Source organism: Capronia epimyces (assembly GCF_000585565.1).
Source record: "Capronia epimyces CBS 606.96 chromosome Unknown aczIQ-supercont1.4, whole genome shotgun sequence".
NCBI lineage: Eukaryota > Fungi > Ascomycota > Eurotiomycetes > Chaetothyriales > Herpotrichiellaceae > Capronia > Capronia epimyces.
In genome coordinates this window covers 3040158-3055488 of record NW_006912907.1, presented here as the reverse complement: position 1 = coordinate 3055488, position 15331 = coordinate 3040158, and the positions used below count along the sequence as shown (strand labels likewise).

At 52.9% G+C, this 15331-nt stretch overlaps 6 protein-coding genes across 6 annotated transcripts; 5 read left to right on the top strand and 1 right to left on the bottom strand.

Annotated features, from left to right (window-relative positions):
- Positions 1-458: 458 nt before the first annotated feature.
- On the top strand, positions 459-1702 carry A1O3_05743 (uncharacterized protein; the record flags this gene model as incomplete). The annotated part of the gene is made up of 3 exons (XM_007735863.1): positions 459-740; positions 795-1292; positions 1343-1702. The coding sequence occupies 3 exons, from the start codon at positions 459-461 to the stop codon at positions 1700-1702; spliced, it is 1140 nt and encodes a 379-aa protein (XP_007734053.1).
- A 516-nt stretch (positions 1703-2218) lies between these two features.
- Positions 2219-4375, top strand: A1O3_05742 (uncharacterized protein; the record flags this gene model as incomplete). The annotated part of the gene is made up of 1 exon (XM_007735862.1): positions 2219-4375. One exon carries the CDS (start codon positions 2219-2221, stop codon positions 4373-4375), a length of 2157 nt encoding a protein of 718 aa, XP_007734052.1.
- Positions 4376-4916: 541 nt separating this feature from the next.
- On the bottom strand, positions 4917-6185 carry A1O3_05741 (uncharacterized protein; the record flags this gene model as incomplete). Its single annotated transcript, XM_007735861.1, has 1 exon — positions 4917-6185. The coding sequence occupies one exon, from the start codon at positions 6183-6185 to the stop codon at positions 4917-4919; it is 1269 nt and encodes a 422-aa protein (XP_007734051.1).
- Positions 6186-7576: 1391 nt separating this feature from the next.
- Positions 7577-9639, top strand: A1O3_05740 (AGC/NDR/NDR protein kinase; the record flags this gene model as incomplete). Its single annotated transcript, XM_007735860.1, has 3 exons — positions 7577-8745; positions 8801-9280; positions 9327-9639. The coding sequence occupies 3 exons, from the start codon at positions 7577-7579 to the stop codon at positions 9637-9639; spliced, it is 1962 nt and encodes a 653-aa protein (XP_007734050.1).
- Positions 9640-10536: 897 nt separating this feature from the next.
- A1O3_05739 (uncharacterized protein) lies at positions 10537-10980 on the top strand (the record flags this gene model as incomplete). Its single annotated transcript, XM_007735859.1, has 1 exon — positions 10537-10980. One exon carries the CDS (start codon positions 10537-10539, stop codon positions 10978-10980), a length of 444 nt encoding a protein of 147 aa, XP_007734049.1.
- A 1167-nt stretch (positions 10981-12147) lies between these two features.
- Positions 12148-14921, top strand: A1O3_05738 (uncharacterized protein; the record flags this gene model as incomplete). Its single annotated transcript, XM_007735858.1, has 2 exons — positions 12148-13761; positions 13884-14921. 2 exons carry the CDS (start codon positions 12148-12150, stop codon positions 14919-14921), a joined length of 2652 nt encoding a protein of 883 aa, XP_007734048.1.
- Positions 14922-15331: the final 410 nt, after the last annotated feature.

Genomic DNA, 15331 nt, shown 5'->3' with positions numbered 1-15331 from the left:
ACGTCCCGGATCCATATTTGGTGGCTCAGGCTACACGATAAATGATCCAGCCTGATGGCGGCGATCTCAGATGATACCATCGGGTCGCACCAGTAATAATAGTAACAGCTGGTTAGCTTCGAGTCGGTAGTCATGGCCAGTGAGCATTTGGCAATTGGTAAGAGAAATCCGCTTATGATTACCAGGTTGGTATGGTGGATGGTGGTTTGACTTGTACGGATAGAGAGTAATAGAGAGTAATCGTAACCTACTGCTGCAACGAAATATATCTGATGCCGTTTTAAGGCGACGCATAGAGCAGCGTCACATTCGTCCCAGAACAGACCTCCTGAGCCACCACTCCTCTCCGCATGTACCTACTATGGTGGTGTCTACCTACTACCCAGTAACTGACGCCTGGTGGTGTCCCGCAACATCATCTGCAACACCAGTTACCGCTACACTCGGATCCCTCCAGCATGGCGACTCTTCAAGGGTCAGTGATCCCCAGGGTCAAGTTGGAACCACCCGATCAGGCCATCAAGCCAGAGCCCATGGACGAGTCGCCCTCGCCGTACGTCGATGAAGATGACGATATCTACGAAGACACTGGGGACTTGGATGTTTCTCAGGCACAGCAACCGCTATGGCTCAGTCACATCCCGCGCACGCTATGGGAGACTCTTTCGAAGCTGCAGGATGATGACGAGATCGATATCGGAACAATCAGAGTCGAGGGACCGGAATCGAATCCATCAAGAGTTTGTAGAGGCCCATTCGGCCGACCGAGGTGTTTAGCTGACATCCCACAACAGGTTAGTTTGAAGCTGAACGCCCTTCCCGCATTCGAGAACGAGCCCAAAGAGTACAACTTGTTCCCTCCGCCAATCGAGAAAATGAGAGCCCGACGACCAGGGCAGGCTATGGTGTTTCTGGAGAAAGATCTGCCAGGCTACAAACCCCGACCTTTCACCTGGGATGACATTGACGAAGAAGGAAATCCCGGACAAGGCCGGTCTTTTCTGTACGAAAGACACAAGCGGGAAATCAAAAAGAAGGAGAATAAAGGCCGATATACACCATACACGCGGCGGCCGATTCCCAAACAGACAGCCATGGTGGGGACGGTTGCAAAGGAGTTTGAAGCCATTCCAGTCAAGAACGAGGAGTATTTCGTGCTCGAAAATAAGAAAGCCGCCGAAATGCTGAAGCCGCCCCAACGGGATCAAGTAATCTTCGCGACTGGTGACGAAGACCCATCGAGGAAGCACATGCCGTTGATGAGTTTGAGCGACAAGGCGACTGTGCTCAAGGTGAGAGACGGCCGATGTTACGTGACCCTGTTCACTGCTGACCAGCCCAGAATGCACAAGCTCGGAGACAAGCACAAAAAGAGAACCGTTCCGCACGCGTCGAGAAGCACGTGCTCATCGACAAACTTATGGACCTCTTTCGACAACACCGCATTTGGGGTCTACGCGATCTCAAGGCCAAAGTCAATCAGCCCGAAGCGTACTTGCGGGAAACGCTATCCGAAATCGCGTTTATGTGGAAAGCAGGAGACTTCAACGGGAAATGGGAACTCAAGGATGAATATAAGAGTGATGCCATGTTGCTGAATCCGTCAGGAGTGGTAGCTCCGAAAGTGGAAGATTCTGATATGGACAAATCCGGTATGGATGATGATGACGATGATGAAGTCTTCGAGGACGTTGAGGCATGATCAGACATTGTTTACAGCATCGCGATGGCGTTGGGGTAGGGATACTACCAAAAGATACGATACCCAGGCGGATGACTTGCAATGACGATTGGCCGGCATAGCTGCAAGTAGGTCCAAGATTTGGAGATTGCCAATCGTACTGAGAACCCCAAAGAAACCATTCTATAAAGTAGAGCGTATTACCTCCAGTAAGCGATGTGTCTTGTGGCTTTTGGGATACCTGGACGGTAAGGCTAGTGTAACTACAACTAGTACTCCGTACAGCCTTGCGAAATTGTGCCTTGGCAGAGTCAGCCGACTGCCAGTGTACCACTGCGGATACTACTTCCACTACCCACCTGCGGTCGGGCCTTAACGACTTCTTGAGTTCCAGCTTTGTTGCTATCCCCATGCCGTCCCCTTCTGAAACCACCAGGAGCATCGACCGGGCGTGCAGATGTAGTCGTATGACAATTCCACCGCACCAGCCAAAATGAGTTGACAGTTGACGCGACTTTCGAATTACCACCGCAAGCAATGTCATCCAGTGAGCCGTATATCGGCCAACGCCGCTCTTATGCGGGAGCCCTCTGCACAGTCCGTTACATCGGGCCTCTTTCCAACACCGCAGGGGACTGGCTGGGTGTGGAATGGGATGATGCCAGCCGCGGAAAACACGACGGCCAGTATGAAGGCAAACGCATTTTTCAGTATCTTTCATCGTCAGCCACGGCCGCATCATTCGTCAGGCCTTCTCGAAAGGATGACCCGGAACGCACTCTTCTCGAGGCAATCAAGTTCAAGTACGCGGCGTCGAATGATCCAGCCCGGAGTTCTGGTTCAGGTGATGCTACAGAGGGGACGATTGAGATTTCGGGAAAGGTGGTGGAAGAAGTGGGATTTGACAAGATTAAGAAGCAGCTGTCGATCCTCTCTGACCTCAAGATTGTGCTTGTGGACGAGTTGGTCGTGTCTGGCATTGCGCCGAGGGGGGCGTCGCGAGAGGACATCCAAGCGGCGCAAATTGAGCTTGCAAGAACATGTCCAAATATCGTGGAACTGGAGTTGGGTTGGAACATCATTGAGACATGGCAGGATATTGTCGACAGCTCTGCCCCGTTCAAAAAGCTGAAGATATTGAAAGCAAGCGGCCTTCGTCTAAGAGGGTTCGAAGCGAATCCTCTCGACGGGGAAGCCAGTCAATTCCGAACTCTCCAGGAATTGCATATGAACGAGTGTCTCCTGACGCCAGCGCAAATACTGCAAGTCCTATCATCGGCAGGTCTGCATGGTTTTTCCTCCCTCAAGACGCTCTCACTATCATCGAACGAACTGGAAACTGTCGACGACATCAATGCCAACCAGGAGTTTGCATATCCATCCGTCACGGCCGTGGTCCTCGACAACAACAGATTCACCAACTTGTCATCGCTGCCGACACTGACGGCGCTGTTCCCCAATACCAGCACGCTCTCTTTCCAAGGTAACGCAATATCACATCTTGGTCTTGGGCCCGCCACAGAGACAGGCCCTCGACGCTTTGAGCAAGTCGAAACACTGAATCTCGCTGGGAACCAAATTTCAGACTACTCATTCGTCGACGCGCTGGCTACGATGTTTCCCAACCTCACGTCATTACGTATTTCTCGAAACCCGCTATTTGCTCAGGCCGAGCCTTCCACCGTTGACGCACAAAATTCGCGCGCAGCCTCACTATCAGACTCTACATCGTACTATCTAACGTTGGCACGGATTCCGCATTTGAAGTCACTGAACTACACGGCCATCACGCCCCGCGACAGAGAGGAAGGGGAGATCTACTATCTGTCTGTGGCGGAGAAAGAGATCAAACCAATTTTGGAATCGCGAGACTCCAACGACAGCTCACTCCTGCCTGACCAAAGAGTCAACCTGGCTCGCCAAAGACATCCGCTCTATTCTACTCTCTGCGCGAAACATGACCGAGACGATGTGATCGATCGCTTTCTACAGATTTCTAAACAGACACCCGAAACCACTTCGACGCCAGCCAGATCGGCCCTCGAAGACTATGCCCCAGGGACGCTGGGCTCACGCCTGGTCGACACGTATTTCTACATCCACCGTACTGGCCCCCAGGAGGATGTTACATCGACACCGACATTGACCTCGACCATTCAATCATCCTCTTTCCGCCGTCCCTTGCCTATCACGGTATCCGTGTACCGGCTGAAATCGCTTCTGGCGAAACAACTTAATCTCCCTGCGCTACAATTTAGACTGATCTACGAATCTCATGAATACGATCCCGTCGAGCCCATCTCTAGGACAACCGCCATGGGTGGTGGAAAGGAAGACTGGGAGGCGTGGGGTGATTGGGACGTGGACGACGATGACGACCTCGCGGGATCCGCTCAAGAGCCCATCGGTGCCGAAGACAGGGCCTCAGCAGTCGATGGCAAGCAAGGTCGGCCCGAGCCTCGCTCACAAACAGCAACAGCCCCGCCGAACCTTGATGTCTACACAGACAGTGCGCCCAAATACATCACCCGTGACGGACAACGCTTCAAGAAGCGGGAGACTGAGATCTTGGACGGAATGCGTCCGTGGGGGGATTTCCTTGATCTGGATGGGCCGGATGGTTCGAGGAGGCGAGATGCCAGAGTTAGGATTGAGCCTTTGTCCTCCTTCCCTACCGGCCAAGGCAGGCAATAGCCTTGCCAATGCCCAGTGAATACAGTCGCGCAGAGGGAAGAGAGGGATATATCAGGCACGACGAGGGCAAGCAAACAAGGTGCCAGATTTCAGAGGTTATATTGTACAGAGTATGTTCTGATCAAGCCAGACCAGGGATTATATTTATACTTCAGTCAATGTGGGAATGGAGAGGATGCGACGACATGAAACCCTTCATGGACGAGCTCTTCAAACTTGACAGGTAAACCCCGCAAGGAGGGGAGCGTTGATCATGTCAAATTATGAGGAGAACATGACGAGGCCTCAAGTGGCCTCGACTCGCGCGTCCTTTTCAACTCGATATGATGTTGTGAGCTTTGAAGCAGGCCGATTGGATCTAGGTGTAGGCGCAGACGAAACGCACGCTTCAAAGCTGCCGGGTACGGACGGGCCTTGCCCAACCTCATTGCCATTGATGACATTCTTCAGGAGTCTAGGCTCGAGCCAGATCATTCAGGCACTGCATTTCGAAAAAGATCTTTTTCGGGCAAAGCTGCAGCCCTGGCACGGGATCCTAGATTCACTCGTCATCAACATGGAAGGTACGAGGCTTCTCAGCCCCGCTGACAATCCGGTTCGCTCTCGTCTCTTCTTCCGCGTCGAGTTCGAACTTTCTCATCCGTTCCCCAATACGGCTGTCGATCACGATATCGTTCGACCATACCCGCTCGGTCTCATCGCCTTCTTTTGCGGCTTTTCGAACCGATTTGTGCCATGTCTGTTCCTCCATGGCAAGCGAAGCCTGTTGCTCCCAACCTTCGTTAGATGTTACCGCAGCGTCCACCTCAGGCGACCTTGTGGCCAGAGGATCTGCTTCAAGGTTGGGGTCGGTTGTCGCAAAGGTTGAACCGCGGTGGTATGGTCTATTTGCGGCAAGGACAATAGCTGCCGTCTCACGGCCGACCTGGTCTGCCAAGTGGCGGCGATTGAGGAAATTGTATATTCGCCAAGGGAATTTGAGGAAACCCAGAATGTGCTGCTGATGTATCGGCTGCGACGGTTCGAAGACGCTCGGGGCGTGCGGTGATAGAGAACTTGACGAGTATGCATTAGTCGACAAGTATGCCGGGGGAGGGTACGGCTTCTTTTTTTCCTGCTCTTTTTCTGTCTTTTCTTTTCCTTCGTCTGCCTCTTTACCCGGTTCTGAATCCCCACTAGCGGCCGCAGGATCGTCTGTTCGAACATCGGTCGGGGGGTGTATAGGCGAGAGTTCGGGTTGGGGCTCTGGAGGGGGCGGAGGTGCTTCAACCGGTCCAAGCCATCCTTCATGCAGTCCTCTTATATACTCTTTCCAGGTATGTCTTCCTAGTACTAGATCACCCCGAATTCCAGGCTCCGGCACGATGTGTAGTTTCTGCCGGATCTCGTCGACCACTTTCTCCTTGTCCATCTCATTTTCCACTGCATTGGGATCCTTCTCGCCCAATTTTCGGCGAAGTCGGCGGATTTGTTCTGCCGTTCCATATCGAACGTCTCCTTCCTTCCGTCCTTCAATCACATCGTAATCCAAGGCCGCAGCGACTAAGATCGGTTTGACGTATTCCTTAAAATATTGCCTTGCAGGTCTGACTCCGTCTCCTGGCGGCGCGGAAAGGAATATCGTCAATTTTCTCCGGAGGTAATTGGGAGGAAGCGGCTCCTCGGCGAGATGAGCTACGAGATCACACCATTTCTTCTGCACCTTTTTCTTCTGATGCTTGTCGTATAATACAGCCGCAGTCCAAGAGCCGGTGACGCCGAGGAAGATTAGCCAATTTCGTGACGGCAGCTTGAACCTGAAATTCGGCATGCCTGCGCAGGTTAACCGCGATAGATCTCTTGCCACGCCGATGCGACTCACCCATCATTCGGAATACCGGATTTTGTTTTGGGGTGGGTTTCGGTTGGGCACCGGCCGGTGAGCCATCTGACTTGGAGGCATCGGCCATTGCCCTTGCTTATCGACGACTATCGGGTTGAGGATGGACCTTTTGTGCAAAGCAAGCACATGTCCTAGGATGGTGCAGGAAAAATGATCGGAGCCAGCTAATACCAATTGTTGGAGTTCCCCGATTCGACTTTGCTTAGTGGCTCGGCATACTTTCCACCAGGCAGTCGACCACCTACATAGTACGTACTAGGTCATGTTAGCAAGACCCTTCAAACACGGTGAAAATGCAAACCCCACATGATGCGCCTGCAAGCCTCATCAGGCATCAGGCTTTCACCCCCTTTTCCAGACGCCCAGTCTTCCCAGGACAGGGTCAAACAAAGTTTCGTGGCATGCACTCTACCCAAAATCTGGGTGTGCCAATCTACCACCACCCGAGACAACGGTTACCTCAACGGGGCCATCTGTGTGCTTGTGTTTGTGACTGTGCAGCTCTGGCACAGTCTATCACAGATCATGTTCATTCCAGCCTACACAATGTAAGGCAAGGAGAGCACGAGGGTATGTAGGAAGGTCACACGGGCAGCCACACAAAGGTGATGCAACGCACGGGCGGATGTCGAAGTAAACATGCGAGTAACACGGATACTGGGTGGTGTTTACCTGGAAAGGTGAACCTGGAACATCCAGCCCAGGGGTGCGGGCTGAGGACCAATTGCACGGCGGTGCCTGGAAGAAGGGGCGTAGGAGGCCCTGTAGCCCTGTAGCCCGCTTGGTCGAGGCCAGGGAGTTGGTTTAAGCTTGGCCGCTAACCCCGTTGGTGCCGCGGCTCCCCTAATCTCCAAGTCGTTAACCTTCCCCTTCCCGCACCTGCGCGCCACCCACTCTCACGCCTGCATCCTGCATCCTTTTTCTTAGTCCCGTATGTGCCTCTTTCCTTTCTTCCACCTCCCCTTGTCGCTGCTCGTTACCTTCCAAACCAAATCGACGTAGCCTCACGTCCTTACGTCCTTGATCTCTCAAGACCTCCTTCCTTGACCACGTCGCCGCTTCAGTTGTTCCACCGATCTCGCCATCGTGGAGAACCTCTCAAGGGGTTGTGACGCCGACTCCAGTCGGTCTCAGAGGCTCTCAGCAACATCAACTGGTATATCCTGTCTTGTTTGTCCTTGACAGTGCTTTCAAAGCTCTTTCTGACTCAGAGATCTTGTTAGGCAGACAGATCGGCTGAGGTCCTTTCCGTTCACCAAACAAACAGTCCTTTACAAGTCCGTCAAATCGTCAGATCGCCTGGGATCGCCTCGACGACCATGGATCCCGACAATAACAGTCACAACAATAACAACAACAATCGTCTGAGACTGAACTTTCAGTTTGACACTCAGCACAACTACGATGCAGCCAACGCACGCATGTATCCCACCACTCCCTCCACCTTCCCTCAACCGATCTATGGTGGCCAGCAGGACTATCCAGGCGGCATGCTGTCCCCCAACCCAAACACCACCAATGGCTACTTTATGAACCAAGGCTATGGTCAGGCATCACAGCAGACTCAATACCAGCAACAGTACCAATATCAGAGCCCAGCTGCTCTCCAATCCCCTCAGCCAGCCTATCAAGCCAACACCAGAACCTATTTGGTCAACAATAACAATAATGATGGGACGACCGGCTTGATCCAACAGTTTTCAAACCAAGACTTGAGCGCCACACCCCGTGGAAATGCCAACCGGGCACCCTCTCCTGCCACTTCACGTCCTCGAACCGCCGGCGAAGCCAGACAAGCGCAAGGCCCCTATCAGAATCATCTAGCCCCGCCCGTGCCTAGGCCTTCCCCAAAACCAGAAGAGGAGGAGCAACAGAATCCACGCAAGTACTCAGACAATATCATCAAGAGAGGTACTGCTGCGAAGCAATTGGTCAACAGCTTTTTCCAGGAGAACATCGAACGAGCACGTGATCGCAACAGCCGGGCAAAGGACTTGGATGCACTCTTGAAGGACCCGACCGCCAGCGAGCTTCAGAAGCAAAAGGAAATCAACATGCTGGCACAGAAAGAGGCACGTTTCCTGCGATTCCTCCGGACCAAGGAGACCCCTCAGAATTTCCAGACCATCAAGGTCATTGGTAAAGGAGCATTCGGCGAAGTCAAGTTGGTGCAACGAAAATCAGACGGCAAAGTCTATGCTCTCAAGTCACTGATCAAATCAGAAATGTTCAAGAAGGATCAACTGGCCCATGTTCGCGCAGAACGTGACATCCTGGCGGATTCCAAAGACAACCCGTGGCTGGTCAAGCTTCATGCTTCTTTCCAGGATTCGGCATTTCTTTACATGTTGATGGAGTTCTTGCCTGGTGGAGACTTGATGACCATGTTGATCAAGTATGAGATCTTCTCCGAGGACATCACCCGGTTCTACATGGCTGAGATTGTCATGGCGATCGAAGCAGTGCACAAACTTGGTTTCCTTCATCGGTATATGACCCCTTGCACTGTTATTGATTGGGCTCTTACTAACACCGTGGGTCAGTGACATCAAGCCAGACAACATCCTCTTAGATAGAGGTGGTCACATCAAGTTGACAGATTTTGGTCTTTCCACAGGTGGTCGGAAACAGCATGAGAATTCGTACTATCAAGCACTTCTCAAGTCAAACTCGACCGACAAGGCAGGGAATCGCAACTCGATGGCATTGAATGAGCAAATCAACTTGACCGTCAGCAATCGCGGATTGATGAACACTTGGAGAAAGTCTAGGCGTCACATGGCCTATTCGACCGTTGGTACTCCTGACTACATTGCCCCTGAAATATTTCTCGGCCAGGGTTACACCTACCTTTGCGACTGGTGGTCGGTCGGTGCTATCATGTTCGAATGCTTGGTTGGTTGGCCGCCCTTCTGTGCCGAAGACACCCACGACACCTACCGCAAGATTGTCAACTGGCGCGAGTCACTGTATTTTCCAGAGGATTTGGTCTTGGGACGGGATGCCGAGGACATGATTCGCAGGTGAGTTGGTGTCCTGGATCGATGGACCGATACTGATTTGACACAGTTTCCTTTGCGATGCGGCGGATCGTTTGGGCAGGGAAGGGGGAGCGATTGATGGCGCATCGTCGATCAAGAAGCATCCATTCTTCCGTGGTGTCGTCTGGGATCAATTGCGCAAGATTCGAGCACCATTCGAACCAAGACTATCTTCCAACATTGATGTCAGCTACTTCCCCATCGACGAAATCCCGCAGGAGGACAATAGCGCTGTCCACCGAGCACATGCAAAGCAAGTTCTGCCTGAACAAGATGCGGAGATGAGCTTGCCATTCATTGGATACACCTACAAGGCGTTCAATGCGTTCCAGAATTCTTGAAGGATTCAGCTGCGGACGACAAAGTAACTTGGTCGACCATCTTTCACCGAGCCACAGTTCAAGTAGGAGGAATCATGACAACACGCTTGTGATCCAAGCATGTCGGAGACAAATTCAAAGGTCGTCAAGGCGGAGCTGTTGAGTCTACCTGAACAATTGACGGGCTGGTCGAGGAGAAGGGTCTTAATGGTCGAAGGACTAGCTTTGTGTGAAGGCTTTGGAACATCCATCAGCTCTTGAAGAGTTGATTTGGTCTACGAGAATGTGCTGATATGGCACTGTTTTTGGGCGATGGGAGCAGATGCCTGGCACCAGCGTTGATAGATAGCATGAAGATGATGAACAATGATGAATGGCGATGGCGATGGCTTGGAGCCAAGGGCTTGTAATAGCCGATTACGTCACGTGGCACGACAGCTTCACGTACTCCGTACTCCATACTTCTGCCCTGCTTGTGTGAGCCACAGTCTTGTCCACATCTCTGCAACACGCAAGCTCTGAGGGATTCAGATTCTATTTACAGAGTACCTTGCTACCGATTCAGGATGGATGTAAGTAATCACCCGCAACGTACGGCAACGCGGCATGGTGCCACCTCGGACTAAGCTCTCCTCTCTATCTTAGGTATTCTACGCCTACACATACAGCACGGCAGCATGGCTGGGAATCCAAGCAATACCTTTGATTGTCCTGCCGAAAATGATCATATCAGTGTTGGCCAAAGACGTCCATCAAGCCACAGGTATGACGGTCCTCTCCTCTGCAGGCTCATTTGCAGAATCGCTGGCACAATTCACCATAATTGCTCTCTGCCTTGCCTCTTATTGCCGTGACCTCTTCCCTGGTTGAACTGTCCCATTGTCCGTGCATAGCGGTTCCAGCAAGTCTCGTCTCACGATGCCTGCGCTGACATGGCGGACGTGTCCAGATGTTGAGGTCTACTTCTCTCGATCATTGGGCTATGCTCTGATTCTGATCGCCCTGATTATGCTGTTTTTTACCGGATCAATACCATTGTCATCCAGCATCACTGAGCCGGTCAGTCTGGAGGACAACGACCCTAAAGCACCTTACGCAGTACCAATCCTCCGAGTCACCACACTTTTTCACGGACTGAGCGCAATCTACTGCTATATGCGCTATATGAACTTTGGACAGACAGGCTATATGCTTGGGGCTATTGGGTATGGGGGCATAGCAAGCCTCGGGTTGTGGAGCGTGGTATTCGGAACATCGGGTGGCAGGATTTCCAAGAGGACCGGGGCGGACAAGCGGATGACAGGATTTCCTTTCAAGAACACAATGGCGTACGACAAGAAGAAGGACAGGAAGATGGGCTAAGTACGGCTTGAGATTTTGATCGTATCGCAGTAACGAGGTATCATGCGTGGTCAGCGAAGCAGGAAGCCGTAGTCTAAGTCCAAACGTAACCAAATACGAAAGAAATGAACCCGTTGTCTTTACGGAGGACACTGTGTGTGCCTGTGTGCCTGTGCAGAATACCTAGTTACCCCTGAGGCTGTGTCGATGACGACGACGACGAGTGATGTTGCATGTCCATATCAGTGTGGATTTTCCAATCTATCCATATCCAGTTCATAAGCACCATAAGTGCAGGCTTCAAGTCTAGAAATTTTCCAAAAAGACCACCTGACCTCAAGGCTAGGCTTGAGCGCTACAACAAATCAACAAAAACTTTTTCCAGGAACCCCTTGAGCAGGGGTCCTGGGAAGTGAAACCTAGATTCCTAGGTTTTTTACGGTCTCAGCAACCTCGAGGCGGTTGACAGCAGAAGTAATAAAGGCAGGTCAGGTCTCCGGGTATCGTATAGTGTGAGGATTGAACTCGATCGTTCTCGCCCAGTGAATTAGAGAGTCTAGTATTATGTTGTGGTGTGTTAGAGACATCCCTGTTAAACAGGGACGCCACTACCACTGAGCTAAATGCCCTTACTTCACTATTACCAGACTCCCCTTTTCACATGGGGGTCTTTGCGTTGAAGAATAATGTCGGACTTTCAAAATATATACATTGTTGTTGGGGGGGGGGGGGGGGGGGGGGCAGGCAGCTTTGTGATTGAGATCCGGGGAGACCTCCCGCTCTTTACTGCTCTCTGGTCGGCAAATCAGAAATCGACTAAGAGGAAAAGGAGACAGAGACAGAGGCAGAAAATGAGGCAGAGGCAGAAAAAGAGTCACACCTTTGCAAACCACGAATACAAATGTTGAAGAGTTGAAGGCGAGGAATGGAGTGAGTGGTGGGTGGTGATGGAGGCCTAAAGCGGCGGGCTTAGGTAGGGGTTAGCACGTGAGTGCACAGTCGTACCTCGTATCTCGTATCTCGTACATCGCACCTCGCACATCGTTCCGTCACTCCCGCCGCTTTGGCTTGATCCTTTTTCTTCCCTCTTTCTTCACCACCAACGCTGCTTTTATTCTGCATCCACCGGCCATCGCTGTCGCAGTCGCGCATCACAACATAACCCTACAGCGCGCCGCCGAGCCCAGCATGGACGCCGACACTTTGCAGAACTTCGTTGTGCCTGTCCAGCCCATCCAATTTTCCACCTATGGCGCTGACACCGACGGACAAGGAGGGCCGCCACAGGATGACACTGCTGCCGCTGCTGCCGCTGCCGCGGTGGGATACGCTCCTGCTGACCCCGCCGATGCGAATACCCAGGCATTCGGCATAAACGGAGGGACTAGTACGGTGCAGACGCGAAGACAGAGCAATAGCAATAGCAATGCCGCCAAAAACTCGAACTCGAACCTTGCCACTCCAACACCAGCTGCGCGCAGTCCACAACAGACCCGCAGTTCTGTGAATGTCCAAACTCGAAGCGCAGCTGCGACTCCCTCTCGCAACGGCATAGCTCCTTCGCAGGTTCAAGAAACAATACCGATGAGTCTGGATCAAGATACAACAGCCAACTTTCAGGCACATGAGGAGGGCCAGCAAGTCATCAATCTGGAAACCCCAATCCAATCGGCACAGGGCAGTAATCTTGTGTGGAAGAACGCCTCGTCTGCCTATCCGAACGGCACTCCTAGCGTCAATCGATCCTCTCAAGCACCACAGTCACAACCCCAGGCTCAAGTCTACAGCACATCACAGGGGCTTGTCTCCTCAGACCCATGGACACCGCACAACCCCACTGCTCCACAGGCGAACACACCCGAAGGAGCTACCGACAACATCAACAGCACCAATCCCGATGCAGAAGGCAATATAAGTCCAGCCGTTGCTGCAAATCCGTTCAGTGACACGTTCCCCTTGAACCCGAACCCCCCAGACCTTGAGGCGTGGCGCGAGAAACTGTTCAACATCAAGGAACCGCTAGTTCTATCGGAAGAGGAGTACCTCACTTACTTCCCGCACGTTGACAATGTTTACTCACACCGCTCGACGCAAAAGTACAAGCGCAAGCCTTTCGTCAGCCACTACTGGGATTGTCGCCTCAAGGGCCGGCCAAGTGGGACACCCAAGAGCGATGACCCAACCAAGAAGAAGCGGAAGCGTCAGGCGCGCGAGCGGGATCTGTGCGACGTGAAAATCAAAGTCACTGAATACTTTAGTGCAGAGGAGGCGCGCAAGATGGGCTTGACCGCGATCGGAGATACCAGTGGCACATCAATCTCGATGAACTCGACAACCGACCCAGCCTTGTTGAGCATCTCAGGGATTGACATGGCAGCAGTGGGAGATGGTGGCGGCGGCAGTGGTGGTGTTGGTGGTGGCGAACTCACAATAGTGCTGGAGGATGGTGTCAATGGCGGCGGCGCTGGGGTCTCCATGAACCCGAGCGACCCGAACTTTGGTCTGCTTGAGTTCCCGCGACGCCGTCTGCCTGAAGGCCATCCCGGCGCCGATGGGAAGCGGTGGTTTACCATCCAGCGCGTCCGCGGCAATCCTGGAGGTGGCGCCGTCAAGGATAAGCGCGACAGCAGTGTCAATGCTAGCGGGTTGGAAGGCGAGATAGAGGACGACGATTCGACGACCGCGGTCGACCCAAATTTGGATTTGGACCACAAACATACGCTGGAGGAGAGTGATCGGATCAAAAAGAACAGCGTCCAGCGATGGTTGGTGAAGCAAGAAAAGGAGAAGAAGCGTATGAGTGTAAGTTACAAGAACTGATGTAAATGACCCTCGCAATTGATGTCGCCGATTGCTACCAATCCATAAGGCGCAATCTTTTCCTCTCGTGTCCAGCGCTGATCCTTTCTTCTCTTCTCCGCCAGAAACTCCCGACTCCCGCCGCCACAGCTGGCACGCCTACCACATACAGCAGCGAGTCTCTCAGCCCCAGCTTCCGAGCCAGCGGGCTTGCCTTCTTCACCGCGCGCAGCCATGCAGCGCCCGTGCCGTCCAAAATCACCTTTTTCGCCAACAGTTTCTGCCCGTTTGCCCAGCGCATCTGGATCGCGCTCGAAGTCAAAGGCGTGCCGTACCAGATGGTCGAAGTGATGCCCGCGCATCTCGACACTTCCCGTCCTCCGGAGATGCTGGAAGTCAACCCCGAGGGAAATATCCCTTGCATTCGACATGGCAACTGGGGGGTCTGGGAGAGCGGAGTGGTCTTGGAATACTTGGAAGATCTGGCCATGGGATACAGCTTGCTTCCTCTAGGTCTCCCGCAGCTCCGAGCTCATTGTCGGCTGTGGACGGACCACATCAACCGCAAGATCCTGCCTAGTTTCTACAGCCTCCTGCTCACCCCTCCGCCTTCTCCACTGCAGCACCACGCCAGTTTGGACGGAGACATGGACATGGAAATGAGCGGCCAAGCTCATGCCAATGCCGCGAGCGCCGCGCAACACTCGATGCTCATCTCCACCCTTCAAAAGCACATCACTTCACTGGTCAACGCCTCACATGCCACCGGCCCTTTCTTTCTCGGCAGCGAGATAGGCTTCGTCGACGTGGCTTTTGCTCCGTGGATCATCCGTCTGTCCCGCGTGCTGAGCTACTATCGGGGATTCCCACGGCCCGAGGTTGGGACACGATGGCGACAGTGGGTCGATGCGATCGAATCCGACGAACGGATCAGGAGAACGATCTCTGATGAAAACTCGTACCATGGCGTTTATCGCGGTGTCGGAGAGGATGGGTGGGATTCGTTGATTTCCCGGGACGGTCTCGGGCCCCGAAAAGCCTTTGTTGAATTGGATTATGCGAAGAGAGCAGTGGCGCAGGATGGCTTTGGCCTGGGTGGGGACGTATGGGGTAGGCTGGCGGAGGAGTTGGCCGTGCATGAGAAGAGAGGATCAGAGGCTTAGATGCCGATGGTTGATGATGTTTGATGTCGAGAGAAGCCCGAGCCCCCACGGTCGACTGTATGATTTGTCTCAGAAGGTTCAGGCCCAGGCTCGACGAGCAAGCTCCATTCGCTTGCCAGTAGAGCTGTTCTCTCTTACCATACCAGGTGCAGCCGTGCTCCGCGCTGGGCCTATCATGTATTGTGTATGATCAAATCCATGCTTCTAGTTGATGACCATGTTTCCTGGCCTCGCTCGGCTGGTTAGAAGAGCTAAGAAAGAGCTCGATCTATGGTCGGAAAACCGCGGCACCTGGCCTGACCAAACAGATGCCCAACGTGTAGCTGTAGATTCATCTTTTTGCGCCCCGAACCTGTCATAAGTGCGTTTTGTTTTGTATCTAGCTTGTGCATGCAGCGATTGCGGTACAG